Source organism: Dinoponera quadriceps, unplaced genomic scaffold, assembly GCF_001313825.1.
Source record: "Dinoponera quadriceps isolate SergipeBrazil2010 unplaced genomic scaffold, ASM131382v1 scaffold2305, whole genome shotgun sequence".
Taxonomy (NCBI): domain Eukaryota; kingdom Metazoa; phylum Arthropoda; class Insecta; order Hymenoptera; family Formicidae; genus Dinoponera; species Dinoponera quadriceps.
In genome coordinates, this window is record NW_014556411.1 from 1,436,414 (window position 1) to 1,446,839 (window position 10,426).

Sequence of the window (10,426 nt, forward strand, 5' to 3'; positions counted from 1 at the left end):
AGAGGGAAGTATTATAAACAAATCAACTTTCGACATCTTAATAGCAATATTATAATTACAACAGTACTGTTTTACACATTTTTGTCTTATCAACCTCGACCCACTCTTATTAATTATAGATAACACAGAAATAAAAAAATAATTGTTGGTAATAAATCGATGGAAGGTAGTATCATCGGTGGAAACCTATATCGACACGAGATAACGGTTGTTTTAATTTTCCTACTTTATCGTTACTCTGTCGATAACATTCTCCACGTGGACCATGTAATGCAAGATAACCCATAGATGGACCCAAACCAGCCAAGACTACTTTCTCACGTGCCACAACACAAAGACAGCAAAGCGTTACGGTTCGAAGATTCAAACTGCGACCTCGAGACGGTGGAGATTGCGTGACTCGGGTAGTAAGCTTAGAAAGTGCTGGAGGGTACGTTGTCTCGACGGTTCGTTCCAGTGGAAATATTTTTATCTTCAGGAAAAAATTGTTTGGTGCGTCGGTGCTCACAGATAAGATATCCTTGACAGTGACAGTGCGTACAGCCATGTTGTAGGCATGATGTTGCACAGCTGACGGCGTGAAAGATAACCGGGTACGAAAACTCTTTCGTCTCCTTCATCTACGAGAGACAACGTGGGTTTTCATGATTTCATGAAAGATCTATGATTAAAGTCAGTAAGCTTGTTCAGGAGTGATTCCGAGATAATATCCCGGCGTGCTCCGTTCCCAGACGGTGCTGCATTATCGATCAGACCAACAGACCGCAGGAACGCCGGTGTATTATTTAAAACAATAAGAAGTATCAAAGCTTCGCTTCTTCGTGGGTTTTCTCAAGGCGAGCCAGTGCACAATTTCTATGATGTAAGCTGACTCATATCTTACACATCTTCAGCATCTCACCTCTCACTCCTCCTCCGCGAGTGACTTCCACGTGTACGTGTGGGTGCGCGGACGGATGTGGTTGTGATGGAATACAGTAGGTGAGGTCATACACCCACCTTAACAAGTGGTTCGTTTTTCATTCACATTGTGCGGCTTCTAGTTGAAGACGAACGCTGCGAAATACTCTTTTCGGAATAGTTTTATCACACGATGATCATGAGGACGTTGTTCGCGGTTCATCCTGCATCATTGATGTTCGCATTCACGGTCACTGCCATTGGCGGCAATTACATAGACATTGATTTGCCGCATGATCACGTGAAGTATTATTTGAATTCTTTTCCCACGGTAGCAGAAAAGTGCCGCAACGATACGGCATGTCCATATAAGGTAAGACCTGTGTTTAATTTTGCTCTCTGGATGTACACTTTCACTTTTTATGACATTTAAAGCACGAAATTTTATTTATAAATTTCGAGAGCAACTTCTTCGATAATTGATTTAAAACCAAACGTGTGTTTATACGAAAGGGGTTTTTATACTCAGCAAGCAAGAAACATTAATCTTTTGGAATATTGGTTTTATAAACATTTTGACATAATATTTTACAAATGTTTTTAAACTGTTGCTTGATAATATAATATTCCTAAATATTAAAATCAGTATAGAAATATTATTTTTAACATTTGGGTAAAATATTGTTAACAATGACGTTGTGTACAACATTGAGAACTAAATATTTGAAAACGTTACATGTTATAAAATGCCATTGTAATAACGTTGTGTTAATAATTTTTTGCTTATTAGGTAATCTCTTTTAAAACATATTTATTAGATTTTTTTATGTATTTCATTTTTAATTTCATATTAATTCTGATTTAGTCTTCTATAGCTACTTTAGGTTTAGATTTCACATCAGGTTCCTATTTATTATCGTATTTTACAATCATATGTAAAGTTTTTTATATTTACTATAAAACGAAGTATGCCGCAATAATTTACAATTAAAATTGTGCCAATTTCCGCGCTTCATTTCTGGATTCCACTTCTCTGCATCGTTTTTTCGTTTACTCGAGTTTTTATTAGAACTTCTTCTCTTTTCACTCGCAAATTCTACAGAATCTTTTTTTTTACAAAACAAATTATATAATGTTTCGTTGCAATGCGGCGAGTAAATTTATATTTTCCACAATATCTCATGCAAATTAAATTACGCTGCGGTTTTTTTCATAATGTATCTACTCGTCTATTTTTCTAGATATTTTATATATAATTCTTTCGTATACTTTTATTTTATGGGATGTATTTACGGATACATACAGTATCGTAAGTTTTCGTTCGAGCTTCCTCTAAAAAAGCTTTCTAATAAATCAATATATATCTAATATCTAATATGAAATGTATTCCTAACATCTAATAAATAAATGCAAATAAATGCACATAAATAAATTCTTCATTCATTCATACATCCATTTATTTATGAATTTTTCCAAATATTTCAGGATGCTCTCGATATCAAAGCCTGTTGGGGCTACGAGCAAGACTGTAAAGCGGAAAATTCTTTTTCCGTTCCACATTGTCCAGGCGACCATAAAGGATGGGTAACTACGAAAAAAGCTCAATTGGACACGTATTACGCGCAAGGCGACTTTGGATATGTGCGCGATCAGAGGAAAGAGATGATGCTATTGTGCGAACCGTTATTTGTGGTGAGCTCATCATAATAGGAATCCGATATCACGTGTAAAGTAAAAATAAAGATTATGTAACTTAATTGATAATTTGATCAAATTTCACGTTTGATTACGTGTTTGTTTATCGCAGGAGTAGTTACTGTGTTGTTGACGAAGGTATGAAACGCGTCATTGCTATGAGACTGTTACTGCTAGTCATACATTTATACTTTGCGCACAAATCGTAATTTTATCTTCATTAATCGCGTTTTATTAATCAGGAAGATTCGTCGTTGGAGTGTTCGGAGCATATGAGGTTTTGCCGAGCGAGAAATGTAATGTTAAATTTCACGGATTTGCTGAATCGGAAGGAACCTATACGGTATAAAATGGATGTTCTAAAAGAAGGTCAAATCGGCGGCTACTGCACGTAAGTAAATATCAGCAGGCAAAGCAGATCACCTTCGCGTGAAATTCGAAAGTATCTAACTCTCACTTCGGCGATCAGGCTGAACGAAAGGAGACTGCAGGAAAATACGGATCACATCAGCCCGCTGCAATCCTGGGGACCCGAATTGAGAAACTTTCGGAAACTGTCCCGCCGGCCAATTGTTCGTGGCGATTGCGACGTGGTAATTGAAAAGCCGACTTTCATCATGAAGATAGACGCTAGTGAGTTCGTAGACGTTTGCGAAAAGTTCGTCCGAACAAATCGCAGTTTCGTCATTCTGTTAAAGTCGCGCTTTGTTTTTAGTAGTAAATATGTACCATCACTTTTGCGACTTCTTCAACTTATATGCATCATTGCACGTGAATCTCTCGCACCCATCTGCCTTCGATACTGACAATCACATAATGATCTGGGAAAGTTATAGGTAACTGACACGAACGTAAAACGAAGACCACGAGCCGTTAGATACGGTGTTTTTGCTTTTTCAGTTATCGGTCGGCGTTTCAAGACACCTTCGAAGTATTCACGAGAAATCCGCTGTGGGACCTGAAAACGTTCCGAGGCAAGACCGTGTGCTTCCGGAATTTAGTGTTTCCCTTGTTGCCGCGAATGATATTCGGCCTCTATTATAATACGCCTCTAGTACTGACATTGTATATTCTTTCACTGAGATACTTCATATTCGAAGAAAGACTGCTAATTAAAAGAGAACGTACTTTCAGATTTATGGCTGTGAAAAGTCCGGATTGTTCAAAGCCTTTGGCGATCATATGCTGCATCGACTTCGAATACCCCTTCACCGAAGGAAGGATCGGAAGATCCACGTCACATTGTTGAGCAGAGACACTCGGTATAGGAAGATCTTGAATGAAGATGAGTTGGTGAAAGCTTTGCAGGAAAATCCGGAATACGAAGTTAAAAAGGTAAAACTTCGATAATAATCTGCAATATCCTACACGGAGAAAATATTGCAGCAGAAGTACCACGAAACTTTGTAACGTTGGATCATACTGAAATTACGGCTGAAATTATCGTGTGTTGTAATCTTTAGTGATGTATACAATGAAATACATCATTAAAAATTACGATACACATAATTTCATTTATAATTCCGGTATCGTCCAGTCTTACGAAATTTTGTGGTAATTTTTACTACAATATTTTCTCCGTATATATATTATATTTATGATACGATTAATTTGCTTTTGCAGGTAGTGTATAATAAAAATATGACGTTTAAGAAGCAGTTGGAAGTCACGAGGAATTCCGACATTTATATCGGTATGCACGGCGCTGGATTGACGCATTCGATGTTCCTACCAGATTGGGCGGCAGTATTCGAAATGTAAGCTACTTAAAAAATACGGCTAATTATTTCCCATAATGTTCATTCATTCTAGGAAAGATACACGATAGCATCTTGATTCACACATACATTTGGCACGAAACGATACGATGTTTTTTTCTCTCGATTACGAAAGTTCCGCACATCGTATGCATCGATACATTTCAATTATTTCCTGCAGATATAATTGCGAAGACCCTAACTGCTACAAGGATCTCGCGCGGCTGAGAGGGGTGAAATACTTCACATGGGAAGATACGTCGAAATTGGTGCAACAGGATCTGGTGCGTTTATATTGTAACTTTTGTTAGAAAAATGCAGAGTTTGACAATATTTGTCACATCATTATATATCTTAATACTTGGATTCCTCGATTTCTCTCGATTCGAGCGGAGAACTAAATGATGAACACAATCCTGAGTTAACAGTCGAGGAAAACCACATTAAGCTTGTTGACTAAAATTTTCCTAACAGTCGGAAATATCTTGGGTTAGTTGGGCCCACACGTGAGCTGCGTTTTCTGGCGAAACTCTCCGCGACGTCTTTTCTTGAGGCGATGGAATGCAAATTCGTGCAACCCGAGCTTCATGATAATATAATATCCTGAGAATACCGCTCTAATTATTATTATTGTTATTATACCGCGTTAATGATCACACTTCTCGTTATCGTTATAATTATCATAATACACTATCATCATTATGATTAAATTTATTTCATATCTCTCTCTCTCTCTCTCTCTCTCTCTCTCTCTCTCATTATCGTTATTAAATTTAATTTACAGGGAACGCATCCTGACGGCGGAGCTCATGCGAAGTTCACGAATTACAGTTTCGACGTGAAAGAATTCCTGAGAATCGTATCGCTTGCGAAAAATCACGTAAAGTATCATAATGCATTTAAAAAATTCCTCAACAGCGATATTAATATCGAAATGCACAATGATACTAAGACGAGAAATAATAAAAAATCCACACAAACTCCTAACGCAGAGGAAGTAATTCGGTTACGACGGAAGTCGAATATATCACCCAAAGATGAATTATGAACAAGATTTAGGTACTAAATAAAAAAAAAAGAATTGCGTAATAGAATGCTGGATGATGTGATCTTAACACACACTAAGTAAATATTTTGTTACCGAGAATATTCCTTTTACTTATTTTTATACGAGAGAAACTGTACATACTTATCTTAGTAAATAAAAAATAGTAAGTGCGTAATAAATCTTGATATGTGCGAGTTACATTTGGCAATATTTTCTCTTAACTCTTATAATTTTTAATTCCAATTTTTTCTGCAATGTTCTTAGTTGTACACACACACACACACACGACACACATATCTGCTTGGCAATGTGGAATGTAATATGTATGTGAGAAAACAGAGTTTTCTGTTTACAAATTACGTAGCGCATCTTCATTTATACAACATAATAACGCTTATGAAAGAATACTGTTCCAGGTACGATCGAGAAGTCAACCGTAGGTTATAAAAATTCATAGAAATTAAATTATTACAATCTTCATATACATTTCACAGTTTAAATGATATTTGTAGCCTATAAAATATCAATATTGAAAATACATTCACAGCCATGTATATAACTAATATCAACAGAGCTATCGTTTGTTTTGTGTACAATGTATACACTGACATATTGACAAGACCAGTCAAAAGGCTACTGAAAAGGAAGAAGAATAGGCCGTTGTAATTAACAGCGTCGAAAATCTCCAAGGTTCTTCTGACTAAACACTCTTTGTCTTCTTCTCCCTTACTTTCCACATGTTTCTTTAAATTCAACCGTAAATTTTTACGCAATCTCTCCGTCCTGCTCTCAGCGCGTGATTCACTCACCGCGTAGTTAATTATGTCTAACACAATTTCCACAAGTAGCAAGAGAGTAAGCAGAACAGTTGTTAATGTTAATATCCATGCACAGTACCCGACATTAGCTAGTCTCCTCGAGACGTTGAAATACATATCACAGAATAATGTCGCAATACAAGCTTGCGCGGATATCAAAGATAACTTGATACACAACGTCATTGACTCATTGTAGCTCGCGTCCAATTGAAGATCAAACAGCTTCATAGAAATATCCTTATGAGTATGGTGCAACATGTACTCCCTGTGTGAATTTCGATATGTCGAATGTATCAATCTCCCGACGGCCACACCAATAAAGTACAATCCTACATAACCGGGTATGGATATTAGGCCCTCTCGATTGGCGGAAAAGAAATCATTCCTTGGCTCGTTGCTCAAAACCCACTCCTTCAAGCCCGTTGTATTTATAATGTACTCGTGCATTCCTAATATCCAAATACCTGAGAGTAGCGAATACTCGGAGTTAATCGTGCTGGTGATCATACCAGTGAACAATTTAACCGCGGCCAGAGTTATGAAAAAATTCCAATGAATCCCGTACTCAGTGACATGTTTCTGATAGGCTGTATATTCGACAATAGCAAAACGTCCGAATCCCAACAACAAGAGAGGCAGACAACTACGAATGCAATTCTTCATATTTCTTCGTATAGTTTCTCGAAAGCCCCCTTGACGATGGACGGAGAGGTCTCGAGCCTCCGGTGCGACCAGCGCATTGGCGAATATAAACAGTCCGACGCCCGTGTCCATTAAACTGTATCCAAACGTTTCCGTCTTGGCGAACTTTCGGGGAAAGATTTGGAAGTCGACGGCCAATACGCAAATCGCAGTTATTATATTGGTTAACGCGCGAAAATTGGTTATGAAAGGCCTCTTGCCGGTAACCGGCCGCATAGGTGAACCGGGAAGATTAATCCCCCTACTTGCGAGTAGTAATATATTTACTACGGAAATGGATATCATTACGATGCATACGACACCGACGTGCTCCGACAGTACGGTGCAACACAAAACAGTCGGGATGACAGTCAGCACGAACTCTATGAGGACTCGGACGTTCCTGTGGGTATAATTCCTAGAGACTGCCAGAATCGTCGCTGTCAACAGGACACCGCAAACGTTCGGCAGAAGTGTGCAAATAATTTCTTGCGGCGTCGTACCTCCGTGATTGGAAACGAACGCCTCTTGTTCGTGTCGGTATTGTTCCTCGCTCGCCGGCGACGCCATTGCCATCGTTACGGAAACATCGAATTTCTGACGTTCTACGAATGTTCCCAACCTAACTGTAGTTTTAAAGCAGCTGATATAAGAGGACATACCTGGTGCGACGGACTTACTGTTGCGGGTGGTTTCGTTATAATTCGTTAATCCGTTCCCTCAGCACATGCGTACGATGAATGTGCCTTACATGATGTTAGTTTATCACGAAAAATTAACGATATGCGCCTAATGTAAGTTCATGTTATAGTAGATGGCAGTATATTTGCCTCTTTTCACTTTTCGCGGAGAAAAACCTGAGAACGGCCACGACCGCGTTTTTCGTGATACCGCGAAGCAGCACTGTTTAATGCGCCATCTGCATCCATTTTTAAGGCGGAACTACGATCGCCTGCATCTGGGGATAAAATAGATTTTAATTCGCCAATTTTCGCCAAGACAAAAAGAACTAAGATTTCTTTGTCACGATTGATCAATGAAATTTCACTCCGCTCTCAATGTGTATTTTTGAACACAGTCCAGCGCGTAAGCGCCCAAATTGAACGCAGTTTGAATTATTGTTCGTACATAACCAATCTTTACTTATAATTATTATTATCCATCGGTAAAATCTTGGCGAAAAAAAATATATTCCATAATTAGACTTGTGGAAAAAGTGTATCAGTGAATTTTGCCAAAATTTTACTTTCTAATACGTTAACTATGACGTATAATGTATCATCGTATTATCTATGTTTGTAGTTGCCAAATATGTCTATTATTTGTATTAAATAATTGCAAATAAAAGTATGCAGTATTTAGTGCGTAAAAGAGAATATAGTAGCCAAGAAAGAGAGAATCTTGCAGAAGGGAAAGCTAAGAGGTCATTTCCTTTCGAAGAAGATTCTGCAACGAGTAACCAAATGAAAAAATTTAAAGTACATACCAATCAATTATCAAACACTATGGGAAGCTCATCTGAAGATGTATTTATGAAACATTCAACGACACTATCAGAGACATTAAGTGAGGAATGTATTTCACTTGTTGAAAAATTGAGGCCAACTTCTATCGCAACTTATATTGGGCAAAAACAAGTAATTGGTCCAGATACTGTTTTGAGGCACTTGTTAGAAAAGAAAGAAATTCCCAGTATGATATTTTGGGGTCCACCTGGATGTGGAAAGGTAAAATTACAATTTCATTCTTTGCTGTTATTTCCGAGACTGTTAGATTTACTGAGACAGATTTTGCAAAGTATTTGTCGCAAAGTTTGACAGCATTGATGTCAAAACTGCCAACATTCTGTCTGTTATGTTATTGTAATTATTTATAATTTATGTTTTAGACATCCCTAACTAATGTAATAGCGTGCCTAGGCAAGGAAACAACAAATAATAATATGCATATTGTGAACTTATCAGCTGTTAACTCTGGTGTGAAAAACATAAGGGATGCCGTTGCTGCAGCGCAAGACAAATTCAAATTTGGACACAAGACAGTTGTGTTCATGGATAAAATTCATCGGTTCAACAAGCTACAACAAGACATATTCTTGCCACATGTAGAGGCAGGAACATTTACTTTAATTGGATGTACTACTGAAAATCCATCGTACAGTTTGAACCCAGCTTTATTAAGCCGCTGTCGTGTGTTTATGTTAAATAAGTTAACGGAATCTAACATAAAGGAAATTCTTCATAGGGCAATAGGGTATATAAATGGAAGCGTACTTGAAGGAGAGAGGCGAACGGACAGTAAAGAACAGATTATGTTTCGTCCCACCTCGAACCTTAGATTTCATATGGTTGATGAAGCAGTACAGTGGCTGTCAGAAGCATGCGATGGTGATGCATACGTAGCTTTAAATACATTAGAATTAGCAGTACTTGCAAAAAGGTCGGACAGATCAAACACATCGTGTGATAATGTTTTCGCAATAACTTTGAAAGATATGAAAGAAAAGTTAATACAAGCGCATTTGCTCTCTGACGACGAAACCAATCAAAGCCATCATATATATTCTGCGCTTCATAAATCAATAAGAGCTGGTAAAGCAAATGCTTCACTATATTGGATGGCGAGGATTATGGCAGCCAAAGAAGATCCAGTAAACATTGCAAGGCGACTAGTTAGGATATCCAGCGAAGATATTGGTTTAGCCGATCCCGATGCTTTGGGTAAGAAACGAAATACAATTTTCGTAATATGTGCATAACTATATTGTCATAAAAATGTAGGTGTAGCTGTTCACACAATGTATGGGTGTCAAATGATTGGCATGCCTGAGTGTGACGTACTTTTGGGGCAATGCGCACTTTATTTGGCAAAAGCACCGAAGTCTCGATCAGTGTACAATGCGTTAAAAGCAGCTGAAAAAGTGATTTTGGAACATGAAGGGCCTCAACCTATTGTGCCATTAGACATGAGATGCAGTTCAGTGGAAGCAAAGCTGCAAAGTAGCCTTGGTTTGTCTTTATTGACCCTTGATATTTTGTTCATCGATTATATTTTTTAATTCTACAATAAACCTTGTTATTTTTCTCTTATAGGTTGCACCATCTAATAAGACGAGGAGGTTACAGAGAAGAAAACATTTTATATTTCAATAGTTGTAGTACATACATTTTTTAAGAAATATAAAGTTTATAAAAAACTGAAAACTAATGTATGATATTGTTAAATATTTCTGTGTGTATTATATTTTTATGATTATTATTATATTTTTAAATTAAAGTTTCTAACTTTAAGATGTATTGCAGGACTGTTTTACGAATTATTCTAATTTTTAATCCTAAACAATTGTCTCAATCTTGCCGGTACAAAACATTAATAGTTTATTTTTATTTATTTTTTTATATTTATTAGGTATTTTTGTTTAACTGTTATTGATATTACATATGTACTTAGTACTTCGTAAAAAAAAACAATCATTTTCAGCACGTTATATGTCGGTATCACGATAACGTCACGTCGAACTTAATATA

The 10,426-nt window shown here is 37.2% G+C and overlaps 3 protein-coding genes across 8 annotated transcripts; 2 read left to right on the top strand and 1 right to left on the bottom strand.

The window, feature by feature from the left end:
• Nucleotides 1–340: 340 nt before the first annotated feature.
• On the top strand, nucleotides 341–5,425 carry LOC106747334 (EGF domain-specific O-linked N-acetylglucosamine transferase). 3 transcript variants are annotated; one of them, XM_014624751.1, is made up of 11 exons: nucleotides 341–981; nucleotides 1,044–1,273; nucleotides 2,386–2,592; nucleotides 2,838–2,986; nucleotides 3,065–3,228; nucleotides 3,311–3,431; nucleotides 3,496–3,649; nucleotides 3,730–3,930; nucleotides 4,219–4,352; nucleotides 4,534–4,636; nucleotides 5,137–5,425. In XM_014624751.1, the coding sequence occupies exons 2-11, from the start codon at nucleotides 1,094–1,096 to the stop codon at nucleotides 5,398–5,400; spliced, it is 1,677 nt and encodes a 558-aa protein (XP_014480237.1). In that variant the 5' UTR covers nucleotides 341–981; nucleotides 1,044–1,093; the 3' UTR covers nucleotides 5,401–5,425. The 3 variants fall into 3 exon arrangements, with proteins under 3 accessions (XP_014480237.1, XP_014480236.1, XP_014480238.1); XM_014624750.1 differs by having other exon boundaries at nucleotides 341–1,273; XM_014624752.1 differs by having other exon boundaries at nucleotides 341–1,273; nucleotides 3,314–3,431.
• A 441-nt stretch (nucleotides 5,426–5,866) lies between these two features.
• Nucleotides 5,867–7,789, bottom strand: LOC106747336 (uncharacterized protein At4g17910). Of its 2 annotated transcripts, none has more exons than XM_014624755.1 (2): nucleotides 7,580–7,789; nucleotides 5,867–7,521 (listed from the first exon to the last, which is right to left on the bottom strand). In XM_014624755.1, exon 2 carries the CDS (start codon nucleotides 7,473–7,475, stop codon nucleotides 5,889–5,891), a length of 1,587 nt encoding a protein of 528 aa, XP_014480241.1. In that variant the 5' UTR covers nucleotides 7,476–7,521; nucleotides 7,580–7,789; the 3' UTR covers nucleotides 5,867–5,888. The 2 variants fall into 2 exon arrangements, with proteins under 2 accessions (XP_014480241.1, XP_014480240.1); XM_014624754.1 differs by having other exon boundaries at nucleotides 5,867–7,504; nucleotides 7,580–7,788.
• A 151-nt stretch (nucleotides 7,790–7,940) lies between these two features.
• LOC106747337 (ATPase WRNIP1-like) lies at nucleotides 7,941–10,125 on the top strand. 3 transcript variants are annotated; one of them, XM_014624757.1, is made up of 4 exons: nucleotides 7,941–8,019; nucleotides 8,202–8,626; nucleotides 8,788–9,619; nucleotides 9,680–9,957. In XM_014624757.1, the coding sequence occupies exons 2-4, from the start codon at nucleotides 8,249–8,251 to the stop codon at nucleotides 9,955–9,957; spliced, it is 1,488 nt and encodes a 495-aa protein (XP_014480243.1). In that variant the 5' UTR covers nucleotides 7,941–8,019; nucleotides 8,202–8,248. The 3 variants fall into 3 exon arrangements, with proteins under 3 accessions (XP_014480243.1, XP_014480244.1, XP_014480242.1); XM_014624758.1 differs by adding an exon at nucleotides 9,992–10,125 and having other exon boundaries at nucleotides 7,985–8,626; nucleotides 9,680–9,907; XM_014624756.1 differs by having other exon boundaries at nucleotides 7,985–8,626.
• The last annotated feature ends 301 nt before the right edge of the window (nucleotides 10,126–10,426 follow it).

Bases quoted from the DNA above. Each gene is read 5' to 3' on its own strand.
- LOC106747336 (XM_014624755.1), bottom strand. From the start codon at position 7,475: ATGGCAATGGCGTCGCCGGCGAGCGAGGAACAATACCGACACGAACAA.
- LOC106747337 (XM_014624757.1), top strand. From the start codon at position 8,249: ATGCAGTATTTAGTGCGTAAAAGAGAATATAGTAGCCAAGAAAGAGAG. The intron at 8,627-8,787 runs GTAAAATTACAA...TTTATGTTTTAG, and splicing joins GTCCACCTGGATGTGGAAAG to ACATCCCTAACTAATGTAAT. The intron at 9,620-9,679 runs GTAAGAAACGAA...ATAAAAATGTAG, and splicing joins AGCCGATCCCGATGCTTTGG to GTGTAGCTGTTCACACAATG.
- LOC106747334 (XM_014624750.1), top strand. From the start codon at position 1,094: ATGATCATGAGGACGTTGTTCGCGGTTCATCCTGCATCATTGATGTTC. The intron at 3,432-3,495 runs GTAACTGACACG...TTGCTTTTTCAG, and splicing joins ATGATCTGGGAAAGTTATAG to TTATCGGTCGGCGTTTCAAG. The intron at 3,650-3,729 runs GTACTGACATTG...ACGTACTTTCAG, and splicing joins TCTATTATAATACGCCTCTA to ATTTATGGCTGTGAAAAGTC.